Source organism: Meleagris gallopavo, chromosome 1 (assembly GCF_000146605.3).
Source record: "Meleagris gallopavo isolate NT-WF06-2002-E0010 breed Aviagen turkey brand Nicholas breeding stock chromosome 1, Turkey_5.1, whole genome shotgun sequence".
Classification (NCBI taxonomy): domain Eukaryota; kingdom Metazoa; phylum Chordata; class Aves; order Galliformes; family Phasianidae; genus Meleagris; species Meleagris gallopavo.
The window spans coordinates 37685469-37703588 of NC_015011.2; the positions used below are offsets into that span (position 1 = coordinate 37685469).

The window sequence follows — 18120 nt, forward strand, 5'->3', positions numbered from 1 at the left end:
GGGTCTCAGTGACATTAACTCACATCTCTTTAATTACTGGGGGAAAGCAACACAGGACTTGGTGAAATCAATAATGAAATAGTCCCTGGTTTTAATGGAGCCCCAAGATCCTTGGTAGTGGGACAGGCCCCTTGTGGTGCTGACAGCTCCCAAGGACAGTTGCCCACAGCCCAGTCCTGGGCAGGCCCTGGGCACATATTTAGACAACCAACTACAACTTCTCAATGATGGCAGCCAGACCCAGAACATGTGCCCCATATTACAGGAGCAGAACTTGAGGAGCAGAGCCATGCTCCTAGTCAGGACTTTATTAGCCAGCTTACATTGCACTGGTCCTTGAGGCTTCAACAGCACTAATTTGAATGCATGGTGGATGGTTATTTATTTTAAAGAACGCTCTCCATACTGACATCACAGCCTCACACTTGTTTTTTGTTCCACTTTTATTCTGTAAAAGTTTAATATTTTGCTAAGAGATAGGATTAAAAGATAATCATCCCAACATTGTGATTGGAGTAAAGCTATAAGCAAACAGCTAAAAAGATTGCTACAGAGCAGGAAAAGCAGGACAGTTATAGGCAGCAATAAAATTAATATCTATATTAAACTAGCAGTGCAAAGATACAAACTGAAAGCAGCTTTACATTAAAAATACCGCTTTTTAAATACAGAAATAGCACCAATTTACAAAAGATAATCAGAAATGTAAACGTGGCAGGTAGATTCAAGTATAAGTTACACACTCACCCTCCCTAACAACTGTTTTGGAACAGAAAGGTTTTACAAACCCTGCAAAACATCATAGGTATGCACTTTTCCTCAGTGTGAGTACAAATTCCGCTTTTCCAAAGCTACTTTGCTGGTGAATTGTTACTAGTTTAATTTACTATTTTGCTTTCAGCAAAGGCAAAGATAGAAAATAAACTCATTCCCTCCTGACAGCCCACCCTTCTGCCTTGCCAGTCAGTTGCAAGCAGCACTGTCCCCAGTGTCACCCAAATGCCCCGGTGCTGCTTTTCTATCCATCCCTGCACCTACTCCAGTGATAATTTTGCAATGACAAAACCAGAACGGCACTTAAACACCCTTCTGTTCCCAGTCCCAAATTTGCTTTCACAACTGCAACCCATCAGTTTTGATTGTGAGGGAGTTGATCCTCATTTCCAGGCCTGCTGTATTTACAGGAACTCAAAAGTAGAAGCAGAAATTGGAAACAGAAGATACATTTTCAATCCCTGCATTTTCAAGTATGCTATGACACAGACTACAACACAAGGTGAATATCATGATCATGCTTCAGCTAGGGTCAATACTTGACCCCAACACTCTCTTCTGCTGCCAGCTGCTATTTCATTCAAAGGCTGCACCACACTTGAGAGGAAAAGACAAGGAAATAGACATCCACGATGTCCACCAGAATCACTGCAGCCTCTTTCCAGCCACAAAAGTAACAACTGTAGGTTAGCACAAGTACAGTGGCAGCACCGTGCCTATTTCAAAACTTTTCAAAATGAAATAAATATAAGTGGGTGTATAAGAAGAAATAATTCAGAAGCAAAAACTGTAAACTTTCACAATTGTAGTGTGATTAAAAAAAAAAACAAACACCAGAAAAAACAACTTTAAATTTAGCAATCTGAAGATTTCTTCTTATAATCCCTGAAAATTCCTACGATAATTCCACTGTAGAGATTTCCCTTCAATGAGGGCTAACCAGCTCTCCTGATAAGGCTGTTATTTGTTTATTCTAAGATAAAGTCACATTAACTCAATTCCCAGTTTTGGCAAAGTTTTTTCTTAAATTCATATACATTTCATTATAAAAATAAAAATCCTCATCAAATTCCAAACTCCCACATAAAATCCTAGCCTCCCTTGACCAAGTAGCACATCAGCCTATCTACCCCCAAACACCAGTACCAATCAAAGCAAAGTTACTACTCGTGAGGGAGGAGCTGATGATGTTGGCCCTATGTTTGCTAAAAATCCAGAGTAACATGATGTCAACAGCAATGCATTCTGTCTTTTAAAAAGGAAGCTGCACAAGTTTCATGGCAGATTGCTATACCAGTAAAGAACATACCCAACCATAAGAGTATTAACCCTTAAAATTATGTCCTATATTATTAATAGCACCATTCGTTATTTGAAGACCCTGAATGTTAAGTGTTACACACGCCCTTTTCTTCTCCTTATCTTCTCATAAGGAACACAAATAATTTTTTACTTCCAAAATTTGACTCCCATTCTTTTTTAGCTTCTTTTGTGGTTTCAACAGATATGTGCCAAAAGATAAAATCTCCCTCATCTTCCAAGTACATTCAAACACTATTAACTAGTTACAAAATTCCCACAGATGAACAGATAGGCACTTAAAATCTACTTAAGGGGTACAGATTGAAGTAAACCTCTAAGAAGGCACTTAAGGAGACTCAGGTTAAAGTGAATCTCATAGTGTGATTACTGACTTACCAGTGTCCCTTAGTCATAAAGTCCAGAACACATATCGCATGGAAAGGAAATCTTAGCACAGTTCTCCCAGTGACTTGACACTCTCAAATGACTTTGTCAAACTTTTTTTTTTCCAAGAGTCAGGTTTTGTATTCTTCACATCTACCTTTGTACCTTTTGCTCAGATTAGGAGAAAGAAACCCAAGGAACAACGCAGTTCATTGACATAACTATAAAAATGTTAATTCACAGTTATTTTGGTCTTAATATTTTTCAAATGTATACATTCAATCATATGGTGTTATTTGTTTTCCTAACCACAAGTGCTGGGCAAATTGTACAACAACTGACTGACATTCAAGTAATCCCACCCTGAGAAAATCTGTTACTCTGAAGCTCCCACTGTAATGTACCAAATAAATAGCAAGAGGCTGTACTGCGGCGACAGGGTTTGGCATAATGTTTTAGCTCATCAATTTCACCACAGATTTACTCAGGGTAAGCAGACATGTTAAAAAATTGCTTACCCCCAGATAAGTGCTAGATGTCTCACTTAAAACCACGAGCAAAGAACCCGTGGGGACTCCAATGAAATCTCTTTACATCACCTCAGATTGATAAAGAGTTTTCCAGATTAAAACCACAAATAAAATTTGATGCCCACAAGGTTATGTGAACTACAGCATCTGAATTCAGATCAGTACTGAAGGAACAATTAAGTAAAAGGTTTTCACTACCAAGTCTGATTTGTGGAGAAGGTTAACAGAACTGGTGGGTGAATGGATAGTGGGGAAGCATGCCAAAAGGGATGACATGTCAACACGCTCTTCTTTTCAGATTAAGAGCGCTTGACCTCTTGTAACAAATACTGTGTCCTAGGACAATCTGCCCAACCTTTGCAATGCATGGACTTAGTCAGTGCTGGTACTAGAGATTTCTAGTCTTCTCTGCACAGAGCTGGCATTTCTGGTCTGGTTGCCTTCACTTTTTTTCCATGCACTAGGATCTCCAAGACTTCCAGGAGTTTTGAAGAATGCCTCGTGACGTGCAGGACGAACGCTCTTGGGAGTGACAGGAGTCGATGAAGGCTATTTGTAAAACAAAACCAAGGTAATTCAGTAGCGTTTTTATCAAAGTCTACATGCAACCATGCCTACAAGCCCAGTTTGCAAGAAGCCCAGCATCCTGCGCTACTACAGGGAACCATGTCACACAATTCATTCAGGAGCTCCACATGAAAAGCTCTGGGCTATCTGCCAGCATGTCACTGCTGGGAAACTGAAAACCTTTCTCTCATTTCCAACTTAAGTATATTCACCACTAGTTCATACTCATTCATTCTTATGCCAGTCTTGTCCTCTAGCTCAAATGGCTCCTTCCCCTCCTCCTTAACATTTCAGTCGCTTCTGTTATTTGCTAACAACGAAACAGATCTAAAATTAGTCTACTAAACCCAAGCCTCTTCTGCTGTAAGTGCCACTCTAATGCTGGTATCTGTAAACAGGTTGACTCTATTACAGCCTTTTTGTAAAGCTTGAACAAAATTAACATAAAATAACATTCATAAAGCTTCCAAAAGTTCTATTTGTCTCTTTATTAGATGGTAGGAAAACACATCACAGACTAAAAGATGTAAGCTAAAGTAGTGCCAAAATATCATTGTGAATAGTTGTGCACAGCTAACGCAGTGTGACACGACTATTTTATCTCATTAGTTGTACTTCAGATTAATGAGTCCTTCATTTATGATTTTCTCATTAATATATTAAAAAAAATCCATTACTATGGTAAATTCTCAAAAATATTTGTTGATCTTCAAGAAAGATCAAGTAGATATCACTCAGTTCTGTCAGATGTTGCCGCTAAGCTTCCTTTACTTATTGAGCAGAGATTAGAATGGGGGTGAGGAGGTAACCCAGAACATTACCACCTGTTCTGGCCATTTGACTCTTTAATGATGACAAACAATCCTCCCATCTTCCCAATGTGTTTCTATAGCTCCTGCACGATACATTTAGAATGCTAGAATCAAACAGGGAAGAAACAAAACAAACAAACAAAAAAAAAACCAACCCAAAGCACTCAGATCTCTGGGAAAACAAGCCCCAAAAACCTCATTTTTCTTCCTCTGTTCATGTCAGACTTCTAAGATTTTAAAATTCTTGTAAGAATTGGAAGCGCTTTACCACTCAGCATGAGATACCTTACACTGGACCATGTGTTTAAACAAAGACTGTCCCAAGCCCTCCCACCATGACAGATGGACACGTGAATTATGTGGATGACACCACCTCCCAGCCTGCCAACTTGCTGCTCTGACACACAGGCACCAGCCTGCAGCACAAGCTGCCATCAATCCCATTGAGTTGGAACTGCATTTTCACTGTCATTCAGTCACCTTTGATGCTTACCTGCTGCAGTTTCAGAAGGGTCACTGGATGCCCCACACACACAGGGGAATCCAATTTAACAGCACTGCAGGACCTCGTGAGCACAGGTCTCGGATGTGCAGCAGGGTGAGCAGTTTGCTGGGGATCCACTGCTGGTGAGGGTGAGGCATTTGGAGTAACCACTGCCGTGGTGCCTATGAAAACAGGCGCTGTCGATGCCAGGCCAGGCATGCTGATATTCATGGAGGCAGCAGCTGAGGAGCCATTAGGAACTGGAGAAAGACGGCTGGGAATTGCAGGTGAACAGACGAGAGGAAAGGAAGCCAAGGCTGCTGATGGTACCATGACACAGGGGACACTCAGAGAAGGTAACTGGCTTGCAGCCAGCCCGATGGCACTGGGAGCTTGGTTTGCAGAGAACAGGAAATTAAAACTGCTTAGTCCTAAACAAATGAGAAAAACAGCAAGGCATTAATACAGTTGACAAATTGGAATTAAGCTAACATAACTTCATATAGAACACGAGAGACAAGAAAGAAGGAAAGATAGGCTGGCCAGGAAGAAACAAAATTGTGGCTGTTAAGTCAGGCTCTTTTTTCCTACGTACCCCCATGTCCCCCCCTGCTGCCTGTTCATTTTCTCTACATCTGTTCACTTCATTCATACTAAGCACGAACTGCACCTTCCTATTCTCTGCTTCTAATTTGAGTAACGAGCAACAGCTTGGCTAAACAAACTCTTTACACTAACAAGAATCCCATTCTCTGCTATATCAAAGTATATACACTGTGTTTTAACAAGAAAAAATACAATTAGAAAACATCTAGATATACCCCAAAGATGCTCATTTTCCTTAAAACTGCTGAAATATCGTTTTGAAAAAGAAGCTGGTTCCCACTTTGACCTTTCAAAATTCCAAGATCAACATTTTCCAACCAAGCATCTCCATTCTACAAGTTGCTCCAAAAAAGTGAAAGCCCACAGGCCCCATCCTATGCCACAAGGGAATCAAATACTAAAGCAGTAGTCATGAAAATCTCATGCATGCTGCTCCCAAAAATTAGTCTTTGGCACTGTGCAAGCACAGATGCAAACAAGGGTGGAACACGAAATCCTGTTGTATTTGCAGATGCTTCCTCCCTACTCCTGCTGTCCATGGACACTCCCAACAAACAATTCAGTTTGAGTGGCATGATCCCATTGAGGCACAAGACAAGAAAGTGCAAAGCTTGCAAATGACTAAGATCACCCTTAGGGAAATGCTGTTGCACTATTCTGGCCACCTTACTGACAAATCTAGACTTCCACTTACCCTCAGTTTTGAATGCCAGATAGGTGTCTTACTTTGCTGCATGTAATTCAAGCATGCAAAATCCATGCTATTTATCTCTAGTAATGTTTGAGTGCCTAAAAAAACCAAGCGCCTCCATTTTCAAAGAAGCAACAATTCATATGGAAGACAGAGTTATTAAACTACTACAGAGAGCTGCTGACATTTGTGCCAGCGATAGACTTCCAGACCTATCTGTAGGTCTCCCTTTTTGAATGCCTCAGTGAACAGATGGAAAGGTTTGAGTGCCTCTAGATCTCACATCTGCCCTTACCAGCAGCAGGCTGAACATAAAGATACTGCGGTACAAAAGGCTGATTGGTGTTTTCTTTAGAGATGTGATCTTTTCCTGGAGAAGGTTCATCAGGCTCTTTATTCTGAGACCATTTTTCTTGCTCCTGAGAATCCAAAGGCTTAGTAGACTTTTCGTCTGCAGTCTCTGGAGCAGCAGGACTTGAGAGGTCAAGATGAAAAGCTTCTAGATGTACAGCAGATGCACAGCCACTTCCTGGAGCAGTGTCTGCCTTAGGCAACTCAACAGGCTTCTAAGCAAAAACAAGAGAGGTAATGAAGAGCCCAAATTGAAGAAGGGTATGATGTCTCATACACCTTCCTCAGCTAGAGAATAAAACATGTACCTATTTCAAATTTATATTCAAACATTGGTACGGGGCCTGACCTCTATTTTCAGTAGTGAAGAGAGCTGAGAAATAGATGCACTTCACTTTCACCATTATCTGCTCTTTCACCAATCTGCTGTGGGCAGTACTGAGTGTATAACCAGTGTATAGTGAGGCTGGAGATTAGGGAGAAAGTACAAATCATACTTTCTGTGGCTCAGTGGAGTAAGCAATACTGCTGCCATCTGGGAAAGCCTATGCGAAGGATGGAGGATGAGGAGTAATAGTCACATTGATTTCTCCCCCCCCCAGCAGCTTGTTCTGTTAAAGACAATGATTCCAAAGGACAGCTGATCATCACTTCGCAATGCAACGCAATCACAGTCCATTTTCTGCTAATACTGCAGAAACATCTCCTAGTTAATGCCTATACTTCCTGACGCAGCAGTCACATAATTGTCTCAAGCTGCTAATTTGTATCCATGACAAGAGTGATATTTCTAAAAACACTATAGTGGGAAAAAGTTTTCTGCACCCATAGGAAGCCCAACTGATAAAGAAATTCATTTCTTTACCTTGGGTACTACAAGTGAGATAGGGACATCACTCTGTTCGACAGTCTGCTTTTTAGCAGCTGGTTCTTCATCATCAGTAGGAGCAGAGGGTGATGTGCACCTGTGGGAGCTGCGTTTCTGGCAATTAGCTGGAGGTACAGCATCCTGAGCTTCTGGGGGCAAGACCTTCTCCTCTGTGCTCCCACTCTCCCTTGTGAGATTCTCCTGAAGTCCACCACACAGCATAAAAAGGATGATGAGGGGAAACACAGGAAGGGTTGGCTGGGGAGTAAGTGAGGTTTTCCATTCTCTGTCTTGGAGGCTGCTGCACTGGAAGGATGCAGAGCTTGGCTGCTGACCCCTTTTGGCAGCAAAAGGCTTGGCATATCTGCCTGGACCACAGGGAAAACTGCCTGAGATAAAGGGTTAGCACAAAAATCAGAGTCCCCAGGAACTGGAAGAAGGGAGAGAGGTGAGGTTACACTTGGGTTCCTTGCTGCATTGAGTACTCCTTCTGTGGCACAAGCTTTGCTCCTAACGACAAAAGACAAAAAAAACAACCAAAACATTTAGTACAAAAGTAAACCTATGTTTTATTCTTACAAGCTACTACATGCCATTCTTGGGCATAAACATGAAAAAACTCCACTTATTTTACACAGTTTACCAGGAGGGTCACTTTTTATTATATCAAATTATACGGAAGCAGACTCATCAATTGCTTGGCAGAACAATAATGCTTTCAGCTGCACTTGACTGGAGTAGAAAAGGCCACTAGGGAGCTACGCCTGGCATCCAGACACGAATTCAAATTGGGATAGATATAAAGAAGACCCTCTAATATGACAAGAGAGGTTTTCCATGGAATTGTGATTTGCTCAGCCTAAGTAACATGAAAAAGGAGGCAGTAAAGCCCTGTATGAACACGCCTGAGATAAAGAACTACTACTGAAGCAAAAGGACACAGTGGAACGTAGATACATACATGTTGGCTGTGAATAAGCTCAAGTAGTTAAACAGAAGAAAGCTTTTAATTAACAGCAGTAAAATTAGATTGTGATTTGACAGCATAGTAAGGGGAGCAAATAAACAAAGGAGTTTGAGGTGCAAAAGTTTATATCCTTGATTGGTTCTACATTAAAGCTTTCTGCATGTTAAAATGATTCTCCTGAAAAACCACCAAACAAACAAAAAAAAGCCACCGAACATAAAAGCAATACTGAGAGTTTCACATAGCAAACACCAAGCTGAAACAAGACCAGAGTTTTTAAACACCATCTTACCTAGTATCTTCCTCTATCTTCTGCCTGCAGACAGATGCTAGATTTATCGTTTTTGAGCAATATTCATCTGAATTCACAATGCAAGCTGAAAGAACAAAGGAATATTCAGTTAATAAGAGGCAGGTTTACTAAATGTATTTTGATACTAGCCATATAAAATACTGGCTATGGTGTTTCTTCCCTGGCACATTTTTATAATGTCTACTGATCAGCTAAAGCCAGAACCTGCAAGATACTTAGAACTCTCAGTCCCACTCAGGAGGTGCTTGACAACATCATTTCCTATAACAGGGACTGTGAAAGGCCCTGTAATTGCTTGCTCATTTTTATGAGTTATCTGTTAGATTGTCACATTAAATTCCACTATATTAAGAACCATAAATTAAAGCAATCATTTGAGTCTAAATAATCCTTCTTTATCTGTACCACACTTTAACAGAAGAAGCCACACTATAGTTGCAATTGGCGAAGAACATAAACATTTACCAGAAGACAAGCTGCTGATTCAAGGCAGTGTTGCCCAAACTCAGCTCTTTTAATTTTAGACACTTGCCTGGAAGATCCAAAATACAAAAGAGTGGAAATACTGGCATCTACCTAAGGTAATTCACATATACTTTATTAGGCTGTTTCACTTGGTCAACTGACTTAATGAGTGGGCTTACATTTGGGCAGATTCAGTAGCACACAGACAAATACACTTCCTTAGTAGTCACCTTGTCTCTCTCGATTTGGGCTGCTGGGCTCAGAGCTGACTTTCCTTTTGGTACCTTCACAGGGCTGTGCATCATTAAATGAAGCATGACGTGTGAACCTCTGCTTTCCAGTAACACAGATCTGATATGGGGCACGGGCTCCTCTTCGTGCCTCTGCTGGAGGACCAGATGTTGGGCAGTGCCCTCTTGGCTCATCTGAAGCAATACAGTTTTGTACAAGTCATTCAAAGAACACAGCTCGTTATTTAGACTTTTGCCATGTTACTAAAATTGGCCATAGGAGAAAAAGCAACCTCTATGCCATTCCAAGCCCCACAACACTGAGTATATCATAGTTGAGTAAGCGTGGGTAAACAAGATAGTGGCTTTCCTCTTTTCAGTTCCATGGTAGCTGCAAGAAGCAGCTACATTCCAGCGTGTACGGCTAGCAAGAGAAAGGGGGCAGACTAAGATACCATTAATGTTTACAACCAAGTATGCTTTACTTGCTCATAGCACCAGCCCAACACATAGAAAATGCAGTAGCACAAGGCTTTCCTTCACACTTACTTCTAGACAAGAATCAGCAGCTTACAAGAGCTTGGGTCAGTCCTCCCCATTAAAAACCTCTTCATGAGAAAATACAAGGTAAGCTCCCTTACCAAGAAAACAACTCATTATCAAGTTATGACAGAAATACTGAGGTGCTGTAATCCCTAAGACCGACAGAACAACATTTGGAGATCTATTGTTCTACAATTCATCTAGTTAATTATCATTAGATAAGCTTGGTGAAGGCAAATTTTGAGCTGGTAAGTGGTTGATAACCACACAATGGTTAATGAATGTCAAGTCATTCTTCACATGCAGAAAACAACCTTTCATAATCTGGAAATGAATGTCAAAAGAAAAGTGGAGTGAGCTAAACAATTTACCAGTCTTGCCAGGGAAGTCCACAGGCCCAATCCATTTGAAAGCTGGCTTGCGGCCTCGTTCCTCTGTGACATGAACTTTCTTTATCAAGCATAGGCTGGTAAGAACATTGGCAATATCATACAGCCTTCGTACCTTTGCTAAGAGGAAAGAACAAAAATAGTCAAGACAGTCACATTTGCAATGTATACAGCATGTATTTATGTAGTAATTTCATTCTGGAGTATTATCATAGATTTCACAGATGAGAAAAGTAAAATCAAACTGGGATGGACTCTAGCAATCCCTCTAAAGGCTGCCATGTCAGTTCCCACTTCCATCTGCTTGTCATCACTCATTTTATTTTCCAGCCTACCTCATTTTGATGGAAATGATTTAGGGAGTGATTACATCATTGGATGACCAAAAAAAGGCAGCAACATCAATAAAGGGAAAAAGCAACACATAGAATAAAGAAACTTGTGAAAAAAATCTCTGAGACTCCAATAAATAACATTTCTGAGCTGGATACAGTACACATATCCACTGCTCGTCTAAAATTCTTTCATTTCTCCCGGTATCTGAAATAGCATTTTAAGACTGAATTAGTGATACGTCACTTTAAAAGTGCAAAATGATTTGCTAATGCTGTTTTTGTCAAGTTATCCGAGAGATCTAAGTACCAAACTCCACTAACTGGGAACAAAACTATGCTATCTAGCTGTGAAAGACTTCTGGGGTGAAGTAACAAACTTGTGCAGAGAAAACATGAACGCCATTCCATTCAACACATTTCAGTAAGTCTTGAAACATGTCATTCAGAAAGGAAGAGGAAATAAGGTATAAAGAATTAAACCAGAAACCTAATTTTCCCACATTTTGAAGCTAAAACTTTAAGATGATCATTAAATTGATGCTTCTCACTCCCAGGTCTATGTAGAGAAACTATTGTTTCCAATCAGTAGAACCCAAACCATATTTTGGCAAAAGATTCCTGACCTGTGCTCGCTGTTACCTACTGGTGTCATCCAAACACGCCCTTTTCCCTTACTCACTGTCTGATTTGTCTCTCAATATCCAGCTTACTTTTAAACTTGCTGTAGTCCACCGTATCCTGGTTTTCTTCTATCAATATCTTCGCTGCGATATCCAGAGTGACTATCTTGGTCTTGGAGACAAGGAACAGCATGACAAACTTTTGGCTCATAATCCGCAAGGACTTGTCCTTTCTGCTGTTTGCAGATGCTGTGTTACAAATAACACCCAAGTCTCTTAGCATATGTCATCCATCACAGCCAGAAAACTAATAAGTAGGTTTCTCACACATAAAAGGAGTAAAGCATTTTCTTGTCGGGAAGCAGAAATCTTTTGAAAGGCAGAAAATAACTGAATAACGCAGACAGAAGCCTCTCTTCAAAAGACAATACAAATTAAAGCTTACAGAAATAGCCTTTAGAAAGACAGATTCCAAAGCTGATTCTCCACTGTATTACACAGTTCTGTGCAATTATCATTTTAATGCACTTCAGAACTTAAACACTACACATTATAAGGAGAACGTGTAAAAACTGGACAAATGGAACATAGCACCTTCTGTCAAAACAATGCATTTATTGCCAGGTATGGGTGGGGAAAAAAGGACTGGAGCATCTTGCAGAGGTTCCTGCCAGTCCAGATGAGAAAAGGGAAATCTGTCCTGACACCAATGCTAGGGGTAGGACAGAGTCACCTACACAGTGAAGTCAGCACCTTTTTGCAAAAAGTAATTTTTTTACCTTTTAATTTAGAAGCATAGCAAGGGAAAAGGTCACACAGTAAACAGGAGAAAGAGACCTATATCTGTATCTCACATTGAGGCATTAGTTATCTTACCGGACGTGCAATCTGGTTCTGCAAAGTCAAGTAATGGTCTGTCTTGTGAGTCTGGCACTGTTTCCTTTTTCTGCTCTCCAGATTTGTACTCTGTGTCCTGTTCCTTGTACTGGGAGGTCACTAGCTCTCCATACTGCAGCTCCCCCGCTTCCTGAAGCGTTTTCAGAGTCTGACTTAGGTTGTGCCGCCCGTGCCAACAGTACTGGTTCTTGGCCACACGGCTAACCAAGTGCAACGACTCCAGCACATTCACTATATCATAAATTCGTCTCCTCCCGACTCCTGGTTTAAGAGGGGAAAATGAAAGAGACATTGATGCTTGCCTAGTTTTAACGTGCTCTTCAGCAGAAGCTGAACAAAGAACAGGCTGTTCTCAGTGTACACTGAGTATTCACAAAGCATCTTTCACTTGTTCTCCTGAACATATTACATTAGACCCACCCAAATCTGCAAAATCAAAACCGATGCATGACTGTGGTATGATGCTTTCTGACTGTGGTATGATGCTTTCTGACTGTTCAGCAGATACAAGCCCAACCATAGCTTCATCTTGAACCACTGACACTGTTTAGATGAACTTGCTACAGATTGTTCAGCTTCACTCAGACTTAACTATACTGTCCTAAGGTTTGCAGAGCACTTTGGCCCCTCTTTTCAGAGTGCTGGAGTTCAGGCATGGACCTGCCTAAAAGCACGTGTGTCAGGAAGGGCAGGAAAGGGTCTGAGCCCAGCACTGACACAGGGTAGATATAAAATCTTACAACTGCAGTGGAAACAAGTCCTCGGCGAAATCTACAAAGTAACACCAATTAGAGTTCAGCCTGATGTGAGCAAAGCTGGGGACTGTATATGAAGAGGCTGCTGACTCCACTTGCTATCCCAGGAACAGCCCTCTGGTGCTGTTTGAAACGTGGCTGTTAGGTATGACAGTGTACAATACACTATTGGCAGCAGCTGCACCTGAAATCCCATACCTGTCAGCATCAGCTGAGAAGAACATGTGCTAGCCAAAGGCAAAGGTTTTGAAAGACTTCTCTGCAGAAGACAAGGCCTTGATGCATCTGTTTACCCATCTGCATAATATGGATAACACTTACAACTTCAAATGGATATTAAAACAAACAATTCATGAATATTTCCGAGTGTACAGGCATCTTGGAGTGAAAGATACTCCAGATAAGTAGTGTGATACCCAAATTTTGGTGCCCACCATACACCAGCAGCAAAATTTTTTGTCTTTAGGAAGGTGAGGTAACACCACTCCCAGCATGAGTAAAGCACTACTCCTGCGCAGCTAAAGATAGAAAATCAGGGTTATGGGCAAACATACAAAGGAATATCTGCCACATTTAGAAGAATAATTCCTTTAAGTAATTTATTTCACAGTTTACTTGATCTGAATTCTCTCTTATTTCCACTTCCCATTACAAAGGCACCAAAATGGACTTTTTTACTAGTCTCGGAGAACATTTCTCAAGGATCTTCCTACCATTCCCAAAAGATATCATTTTTCTGTCCCCTTTCCTTTCAGAACAGATGCATTTCATTCTTGCTACCTCTTTTCTGTTAAACAGCCACATTCTAAACTTAGATAATTTATTTAAAGATGACTTTGTACAGTCCTTCCTATTTAAGAGACAACCTCCCCAACAGGTCCACATCCTTTTATTACTGGTGTGATTTGAGTCCTCTCTCCCAAGTTCTATTACCTTTCTCAGAAATTTCATTAATTTTTACCTAAGACCAAACCTGAAAATAAGACCCAGAAAAAAGACTATTTGAGGCAGTCTCACTACCTCAGTACAACACACTTCCTTACTCTACTTTTGCAGTCTCCTGGCAACCTGTCCTCACCAGACAATATTTAAAACTAAGATAACTTTGATAAACAACGGATGGTATGTCAGGTATCTACTTAAGTCATGAAGCATTGATTCCCCAATTAATTTCCTACACCTACTTGTTTGCAATTGTTTCCCTAAAGTTTCCATTTTGACATAAATTGTTGTTTATTAGTCTTCCTACAAAGGGTTTCTAACTCACAATTGCTTCAATGTTCAGCACACTGAAAATATAAGAAAGCAACAGCACTGGTAGACAACTGAAGGACTGACCTGTTAGTAAGAAGTACTGCAAGAAAGCAGATTTCAAAACAGACTCTTAGGAATATTAGGCAATTCTAGCTCTTGATTAGTATGATTAGAAGAATATCCAGATGCAAGGAAAGACAGATTTTGAATACTCAGTAACAAGGATGGCCTTCTCAAGGGCATTCTGTAAGGTTACTCTGGGTGATCATTTACCCCATTTCTGCAGGTATACTTACCAAGAATTGAAGCCACTTCATCCAAAGAAATTGTAGTTTTTTCTGTTGACAATGGATAACTTGGATAGCGAGCTAGAAACTTCTGGCACAAGAGTCCTAAGCTTTTCTGTTTTCTGCTGGGCCTTTGTTTTTCAAATTCATCAACCGTGCCATCATCTACCATATCATCCTGTTAAAATACAAACATTAAGCCTTTAGTGCAGGTGTTCAGAAATAAGGCATAGTCAAGCAAGGCATATTTCAGATGACAGCAATATTCAGACTTTCTAACGTGAACTTCCTGCAAGAGCAAAGCACTTGGGTGACACACTTCTGCTTGCATGCTCTTTAATCCAACACACAAGACCTGTAATGAAAAACTCTTACCTGCAAGTTCATGCAATAATGGCTGTGCATAAAAATACAAAACATAAGAAACTCTAAACTAGCAGATAAGAACTTGGAAGGAATAATTTTGTTTGAGAGAGGAAGAATATTTTCTTTAACACCTCTGGATCTAATAAATTCATAAAGGAAGATGAACAAACCATCAAATAGCTCCTGCAAAACCACTTTCAGAAGATATTATTGCCCTTCACAGTGGCTAACTTAAAAGAACTGGGCCGGCTGGCGTGGGGAAGAAGGGAAAGTATGATACTAAGAGGCTATAAAAGGCATTACCCAGGCTCTAAGCTTTAAACTTAGTTATGCTGTTAGTTTAAGGGAACTTTGTTGGCTGGTCTGAACTGGCAGCTTTTCTTCTAATATCGTTTGGCAAATAGCTTCAGGAGGACTTGAATGTGATGGTTTCACCACTGTAAGCTCTACTTCTTCCACTGTCCTCCCAGATCAACTCATCTTCAGGCTCTTGAGTGGTCCCAAGTCAGTCACTGGTAAGACAGCTACCTTCAGTCTCTGAAATTCACACTGGTCAAGTAGTGCTGCACTGGCAACTGCCCTTGGAAATGTTTTGAAATACTGTGATTTCCTATAGAAGAGCCAAGGACTAATGTTCAGTTAAAAGAAGGTCTGAGTTGTGACTAAAGGTAAGGTAAACGTGTTCTGAGTCTTACCTGTAATGAGTCAGGTATGTCATTCTGCTCACTGTTTTCTATAGGCCTAAAGAGCTCTTTCTTCTTTTCCCTGTCCCTCATGTCTGGGCTAGCAGCACTAATGAGCATCTTCAGGTTAGCAGTGGGGGTCCAAGGGTCAGCCTGAGGTCTGTCAATGAGCTTAACAGGTGTCATTGGGTTTCTGTCCGGGGTGCAGCCCTTCTGCTTTGATAAGTCAACTGGATCATTCTTAATGGGAGTCTTTGGGGCCATCCTGGATCGATCAAGTATGTTTTCCTATTAAAAAAAGGAAAGAAAACAGTTTGACAGACTTATGAAGGTAATCTTAGGTGAGTCATGCCTTGGCACTCACCACTGTATTTAGTGCATTCTTCTGCACTCACTGGAAGCAGTGCAATATTCTATGCGATAGTATACAAGACACAAATTACAGAAACCGAGGTCAAACAGTCAAACTTGGCCTATGCTTTCAAGTTCCATTATTACAAGACAGCATTGCCCATGAACATAAATCACCAGATTGGATTGAAAGAATGCATTGGTCACATTACACTTGAAACGAAAATATGAGGTTCTGCTTGAAAAGTCTCCAATGAAAAGCCATGCTGGGAATGCAGCTTGGGCTGTCAGGAACATAACGCTGAAATGAACTTCACGTGCAAGGGGACCAAGCTGTACACCCATGCTATCCGCTGCTCAGAACTACAAAGAACTCAATAACGGCATTCCTTGACCACAGCTGGGAGCTGCCAGAAGGAATAGTTTAAGGTGTAAGCTGATTTTCATCATTCCTTGAATGAAGCTCAATTCCCTCCAGTCTCCAGCTGCAGCTCAACCTTCTCTCATCTTCTGGTCTCATAGGAGGGCCAGACTCCATACCTCTGCCCTTACTGTGAGAACCCTCACTGCTGACCAATAACTAGCTGAAAGGAATTCATTCCAGAAAGCATCAGTGGCACTGAGATCAGCTTCTGAGCTACAGAAGACACTGTTTCACTGCAGCCTGTGGATGCAAGCAGTTGACGAAGGCTGAAGGAATGAGGAAGACAGAAGGTCACACTGTTGTCTTTGCAGGATGCATCAGGTGGCACAGAGAAGGAACTTCTTTTTGCCCTGAGAGAATAGTCTGTTCTCAGGCAATCCAGTTACCACTTAATTTTACTTAGCCTCCCACAAACAGGGCACTATGGGAGTTTTTTGGTTGTTGCTATTATTTCTCACTAGATTTAGTCCCTTAAATTGACTGCACACACCTTGAATGGAATGCAAGAAAGCAAAGCAGATGGCTTATCACCAAGAGCTTCTGGATAGCTTGCTGGAATTGGGACTCAAGAAAGCCCTCGGAACCACAGCAAACTGCTCTTAGACAACAAATCAGGATGGCAGTTGCTTGCTGTTTGCTTTGGCTGTGACTTTTTTGGTGCTCACAAACACAGCAATTTGCCTTCTTCAGATCTACATTTCCGCTTAACTGTTTTTCAAAATGAGTTTTAAAAGCTCATTTAGATTGGATATAATTTTTATTTTATTTTTTTACTATAAGGGTGGGGAAGCACTGCAAAAGGTCGTCCAGAGAGGTGGCAGAAGCCCCATCCCTGGAGGAGACACTCAAGGCCAGGCTGGATGGGGCTCTGAATGATGTGATGTAGCTGTAAGTGTCCCAGTTCACTGCAGGGGAGTTGGACTAGATGGCCTTTAAAGATCTCTTCCAACTCAAAGGATTCAATGATTCTAATAACTTGTTCAACTTTTGCTGTTTATCAGGAACAATTCAGCTATCACTAGCAAACATAGGTATTTAAGCAGGTGACTCCAAATACCATTTCATCAAGTCCAACCCAGCCAGAAAACACAACTACAGCTGGCTTTTACCAGAAGCAGCCCTGCAACAGTGTGGGGATCAATCTGGCCCATCAAAAGCATCGTGTTCTGAGCAATGATATGGAATATTTGTGCGTACATTTATCTATGAATATCCTGAAATGAGATAGTAAGTATCTCCTTTTCCAATTAACAGCAGCCAGCTGTAACTGTGACAAATAGGGGTGAATTTAGAGGCAACAGTGCTTCTTAGAATACATACTTACACAGAGCTGGCACTCGGTATGTTCTTCAAGTTCCCATCTGGCAACAAATCAACACTTTGCAGCAGAGGAAGTCCCTTTCCCCTCATGTTTCTGCTCACCACGGCTGGTGCCAGTGGGAATGCAGTGAGGACCACTGGAGAACCCGTGGTTCCCCTACCTCTAACATCCGTCCTTGTGCAGATATCGCAAAGGAGTAGTGGCAGCACTACTGTGAGATGCACACATCCATTCCGCTATCAGCCTCCCACATCCTGACGTCTGGAATGCCACAACTGCCCGTTGAGGTGAGCAGCCGGGCTGATGAAAGCCCAGGTTCACCTCGATCCAAGGAGAGATGGCTCAGAGCACAAGAGGGCTGCAGGAGCCGCCTTGGTTAACCCGGGATGCACACAGGAGCGGGCACGTCTGCGAAGGAACAGGAGCATAACGCGGCCCTCGGAGTGCCGGGCAGGGGGCAGCCGCCCAGGCCCGGCTCGGAGTCGCCGAGAGACATACCATCGCAGGGAGCGCTCCGTCCCGCGGCCCCGGGGGAGGACGGCGGTCCCGCT

At 41.6% G+C, this 18120-nt stretch overlaps 1 protein-coding gene across 1 annotated transcript; it reads right to left on the reverse strand.

Annotated features, from left to right (window-relative positions):
• Positions 1 to 363: 363 nt before the first annotated feature.
• E2F7 (E2F transcription factor 7) lies at positions 364 to 17408 on the reverse strand. The gene is given in 13 exon segments (XM_031552148.1): positions 364 to 3539; positions 4863 to 5284; positions 6446 to 6716; positions 7367 to 7596; positions 7599 to 7879; positions 8629 to 8713; positions 9345 to 9539; positions 10259 to 10396; positions 11322 to 11480; positions 12108 to 12389; positions 14434 to 14602; positions 15486 to 15761; positions 17358 to 17408. Coding segments are annotated over 13 exon segments (2736 nt in total). The 3' UTR covers positions 364 to 3362.
• Positions 17409 to 18120: the final 712 nt, after the last annotated feature.